Consider the following 5,390-nt stretch of genomic DNA (forward strand, 5'->3'; position numbering starts at 1 on the left):
ATATTATATATATATATATATTCAAGGTGTGGGATTTGAAGGGGGGCGACTGCTGACATTCGGCGGCCAACGGCGAGTTGCGTTTAACTCTAAGTGGCCAACAAATCCTCAGTATGCGGTGTATGCAAACCCGAGGTAAGATGTAGGAGGCAAATGTATTCTTAGCTCCTGAAAACGCTAGATAGCTTGGCAAGCTCGGCTGGTTATCCTCCCCCTCCCCTTCTAGACCTTCGCCTTCTGGCTTGTCTCCACACAGCACTGGGGAGTATGCACAGCCACGCGGTGTGCTAGACTGAAGTATCAGTACCTAGACAGCCGATGCATTCTCCTGCAGCGCCCCCGAAACTACAATTTGTATTGTCGTCTCAAGACAGAAAACACGAAAGAAGAATGAGCATCCTACCCGTGTGAGCAACTTTAAATGAAATTTCCTGGCACCTAGATAGCTAGAGAGCGAGCAACGTGGTCGGGTAGCATGCTATCTGGGAATCCAGATGAACGCACAGCTAGCTATCTACCTACCTGGTCCGCTAAGCAGCCGAATGACGCCTTGTCAGCTAGACAAACAAGGGTACAGCGAGCCAACAAAGAAGCAAGAGTCGTCAGTTGCCTCGCTGCGGTCACAAAGAACGTTTTGGGTATGCTTGCTGCTGTAATTTTGGTTGGTATTTCTTGCACGGGTTCTCTTGCTGCTAGAGCTGCTTCTGCCTTTGCTGGTGCTGCTCTTGTTGCAGGTGGGGCTCGTGGCGGCCTTGATGAGAGACCCAAAGAATCCCGATGACCTGGGAGAAATCTTGGCTAGCGGTTCTTCGCAAGCTTCTGAGTAAAGCCATTAACACATTTAACAGCAAATATATGTACAATAAGCACGAGCCATACGTATGCAATGAGGACAAACATTGCATATGCATTCAGCACAAACAATGAACACACAGCAAACACACACGAATCATAAAGCGAACAACTGCAGCCTGCACAATAAAACTATTACAACATACACGACACACTCAAACAACAGATGCTTAGAAAATAAATATATATTTACGAAATATACGCATATACAAACACACCCGGCGGACTCCAATACTCTCCGGTGGCATCTTTAGGCTTTCATACACCTGAGGATTTGGCTCTGCGTGGATATTTGGTGGTGAGTACTTCAGTGATGTACTCGTTATGTTTATGTGTTCTGGGCGGCGACTGCAGCGCCAACTGCTTCTTGGTAGCGCCTCCCCCTCCTCCAGTCAAGTTGTACAGAAAGCTCACGGTGAGACGCTTGAAGTCTCTGTGGAGGCTCTGGGATTTGGGCTTTGGGTTCGTTGTTGCTGCGGGTACGGCATAGCACATGAAAACTAAATGCCTAAATATGACCACCTGGGTCTCGTCTTCTCGGTACCTCCTTCCATCATCCTGCAAGCTCTTGAAGGCGTTCGCCCCTGCAGATCGAACCCGATGAGTGGTTTGTTGAAAGCTTCGGGGAAGACAAATGCTGCGTCAAACTTAACGTTCGCAGCGGAGCTGTAAGCAACAGCCATGGTAGAGGGTTTTGGTGTAGGGGTTTGCGGTTTAGAGCTTGAGGGTTAGGTTTAAGAGTTTCGCTGCGCGTTCTGTGCAGGGCCCGCTCATAGTGTCGCCGTTCTTGGAGATTCCTGATACCCCTGGATCATTTGGGTTGAGCATCTTCAGCGACTTACCCCTGCAGGTGACTTGCTTAGATTGTATGTTTTAGGCTTTATGATGTAGTCCTCATGGTTCAGGTTTGCTGGCTAACGGTTCAATATCCATGATTTCGAACTTCGGGCCTAGGTCGAGGCACGACAAGTAGTAGCCTCCACCGAGTGCAAACCAGTCTAAGGGTTCGATGCTTAAGGTTTAGCCTGCCTCTTTGAGTCCCTTTAGACTGTTGCAGCGTTGGACAGCGACTCGCATCAAACGCTAGTTGGCCACTGGGATGCGGAAACTGCCGGGGGCTGTCAGAATTTCCCCATGCAGCTGACGTCACCTCACCGAGAAGCAGCTAATCAGGGTTAGGCTTTAGGATTAAGGGTTTGCTGTTTAGCAGTGAGGGTTTAGGGTGTGAGGTTTACGGTTTAGGGCCGGTACAGTAGCTGGGTTTCTTGTCGGTCTGCGACTAAACATGCGACCTGGAGGCTCTGGTTGTGTGTGTGGGCATTTACAAAGATGCATCATCCAATAAAGGAGAAACAGGCGAAGAAACATCTCCACCAACCCCTCGAAAGAGGGCAAGTGTAGATTGGACTTCCAACCCTACTTATCATGTTGTTGCTACGGAAACAGCCGAAGTGGAACTGACGCTCGCTAGGCACGACGACTGCTGGGCTAAGCAGAAAGAGCAGGTCGGAATATCTCACCCTAAACCCTAGACCCTCTCAGGCGCCTATCACGTGTTTTCCCGCAATCGATTGGCCCGGCATAGGGTTACATGTCTCGGCCCCTTTGCTTTTGGAGGAAGGGGGATACGGTTTACAACTAGGGGAGGGAGTTTAGGGCTTCGGGAGGGAGTGAGATGGACGACTGCAGGACACGGCAGGATGTATGATGGGGCTTTACGTCTTTAAGGGGAAAAATCTATGTCAAGAGGACTTAATGCACCAGACAGGTTTTACGGTGGGCACTTAAGGGGCCTCACGCAGCCAAACGCCTCTCTAGGGTCGAGCTTATGAGAAGACGTTTACAGCAGGGTTCGTAGACTGGTGGTGCGTCCGTTGTTGATTCCTTCAGGTTGGTAACAAAATTTCACTGACTGTCTGCTTTGCATGTACACCCGGAAGCTCTGAGGAATACACCGTAATGCCCGTAACCTGGAAGGTGGGCCTGTATTGCTGTGCAAACATGCATGCATAGGCTGCATGCACCCGATGATAGATGCATGCAAGCAGTATATGCATGCATGGGCGCCTACATGTATAAGTTCCCATTTATGTACAAGTTGCATGTATGCATAAATTCTATACATGCATGCACTGCGTTAGTCGAACGCATGCATAGATTACATGCATAGAATACATGCACAGGCGCCAACTGGATACGTGCATGTAGCATAAAGATAGTCACAGGTAATAACATTTCCTCTTCGCTCCACAGAGACCTCCAACAACTTCCTCTCAGCTTACGAGAATATACTGAATTGAGATTAGAGTAGAGTTAATTCTGTCGGTATCGTTGTGTTGCTCTTCGCCCCAAACCCCAAACCCTAAACCCTAGATTACACACAACTAGTTCTTGATATCTGGTTTGTTCGTTCTGCAGCCCGGAAAGAGGGGAGATTTTTTCTTGAATTTCCGCGGACCGCTCCACCGTCTCTCCATCACTCCTGCCAGACCGAAACCCTATACCTTAAACGCTAAACCCTGAACCCTTAGATGAAGGCTCAAGCCACGTGTTCTACGCTGTATGCCCTAGACTTCTATGCTGTTAACCGCAAACCTGATACTCCGGGACCTATACCTTCAAACCACACCATTAGACCCCATATAATAAACACTAAACCGTGAATCCCCAACCATAATTTCTACTCCATGTCCCAGTGCCCATATTAAAAGATTGTGGTTTAAAAAGCATAGGTAATTGTTCCAGCGGTGCCGGCTTTAAAATCTTAGAATTTAGGGTCGAGGGTTTCTGCGTGCGATGAGAAGAGACATTGAGCCTTGTCTTTCTCTAGAGGCATTTTGCTGCTCCTTTTGCTGCTCCTTATGCGGGCGACGAACGCAAATGTTGGGAAATAGAACAAAAGAAGGAAACAATTAGAAACTAAGGGCTCCATGCAGGCAAATGAAAACCCGCGTGGTGCTGCTGCTGCTGCAGCAGCAGCAGCACAATCGGCAGACTCACCCCGGCTCTTCGGCTCTAAAAAGAAATCAAGAGAGAGATAAAAAAACGGGGAGGCAAATCCAAGCCTCTGAAGCCAATGCGATACGCCCCTCGTGTGAGAGCAAGATAAGCACGCGCTAAACCGTAAACCCTAGGTCGTGGCCACGGGAACAATCCTGGCTGTTCGCGGGTCCCCGAGGTTTCGGGAGAGTTGAGCAAATTCTTAGGGCCATCTCCATGAAAACGATAACGAGCAGCAACAGCTGCTATTTGTGCTGCTGATTATGCTGCGTTGTTGCCGCTACTACTGTTGCCGCTGCGGATGCTGTTACTGCTGCTGCTACTATTGCCGCTCTAGTTGATGCTGCTGCTCGTGCCGCTTCTCCTGTTTATGCTGGTATTGGTGCCGCTGCTTCTGGTGTAGTTCTAGTTGTTGCTGCTGGTGTCTGTGGTGCTGCTGCCGGTGTTGCTGCTGATATGTTTAGCGGGTCCAGACGCAGAAGTTGTGTCCGCATGTAGCGACCTTCCAACCTTCGCCTTGGGGTTGCCACTCCTCCCAACCTACTTTTACAGCAACGCGCGCTGTTTGCGGTTGGCATGAGCTGTCTTTGGGGGTTATGCATGCAGTATAAAGGCCTCTCTCAGCTCTGACAAAAACAAATGCGGCAGTTTCCACACTGTTAGGTTGAGGATATGGGACTTCGGGCTTAGGATTTTGGGATTGAGGATTCGGCTAAAGCGCCTGGTTGATCCCCGGGCATTAAGATTTGCTTGCGAGTTCAGGGTTTAGGGTTTAGGGCTTGATGGCCTAGGCATGTAGTGGCGGAGCGACGCAAAGAAAAAATGGGGCATGTGGAGGTCTAGGCTGAGGTTTTGGATATAAGGTTTAAGGTCTAGGGTTTACCGATCAATGTAGAGGCCGCTCGTGCTGTGAATTCCCATTGAAGTCCGGACGTCGCAGAGCTCTTGCAGCTTTTGCCTGCGCAGTGGCAGCCTCGGGTTTAGCACATGGGATTTACGATTTATTGTTTAGGGATTAGGGTTTGCGTTTTGTGAATGCCTACCGGCAGTAGTCGCCGTAGTCAGAGAAGTGGTTCCAGTAGATGCAAGGTATACCAGGATGGGTTAAGATGACTGCGTATCCCTGAAGCTGAGTCCTCACAGTAGCACAGCGCCGGAAGTGTGCGGTTTAGGGTTTAGCGTTAGGGCTCGTCTTAGGGATTAGGGTGTAGGCCTTATTCCTTAGCACCTACGACGCCGTTGAGCTCCCCATTGCAAAAGGTGCGGCAGTAGTCAAGGTGGTCGGTGTCGTGATTTTCAATGAATGTGACAGCGAGGCGCGGCTCCTGAAGAGGTGCAGCATGAACGGCAGAAGCATCAGCATCATCAGCAGCAACGCCAGCATCATCAGCATCATCAGTGCAACCAGCATGTATGTCTATGCATGCACGCGTCTATCTATCTATCTATCTATCTATCTATCTATCTGTCTATCTATCTATCTATCTATCTATCTATCTATCTATCTATCTATCTATCTATCTATCTATCTATCTATC

The 5,390-nt window shown here is 49.2% G+C and overlaps 2 protein-coding genes across 2 annotated transcripts; one reads left to right on the forward strand and one right to left on the reverse strand.

Moving 5' to 3' along the window:
- Nucleotides 1-475: 475 nt before the first annotated feature.
- Nucleotides 476-2,031, forward strand: EMWEY_00056230 (hypothetical protein; the record flags this gene model as incomplete). The annotated part of the gene is made up of 5 exons (XM_013480406.1): nt 476-571; nt 735-823; nt 1,207-1,267; nt 1,616-1,702; nt 1,900-2,031. The coding sequence occupies 5 exons, from the start codon at nt 476-478 to the stop codon at nt 2,029-2,031; spliced, it is 465 nt and encodes a 154-aa protein (XP_013335860.1).
- A 1,205-nt stretch (nt 2,032-3,236) lies between these two features.
- On the reverse strand, nt 3,237-5,177 carry EMWEY_00056240 (Alpha amylase, catalytic domain containing protein, putative; the record flags this gene model as incomplete). Its single annotated transcript, XM_013480407.1, has 6 exons — nt 3,237-3,334; nt 3,853-3,919; nt 4,397-4,478; nt 4,736-4,810; nt 4,896-4,981; nt 5,085-5,177. Coding segments are annotated over 6 exons (501 nt in total), but the record flags the coding sequence as incomplete, so codon positions are not given.
- Between the last annotated feature and the right edge of the window lie 213 nt (nt 5,178-5,390).

This window comes from Eimeria maxima, genomic scaffold (genome assembly GCF_000499605.1).
Source record: "Eimeria maxima Weybridge genomic scaffold, Emw_scaff1893, whole genome shotgun sequence".
Taxonomy (NCBI): domain Eukaryota; phylum Apicomplexa; class Conoidasida; order Eucoccidiorida; family Eimeriidae; genus Eimeria; species Eimeria maxima.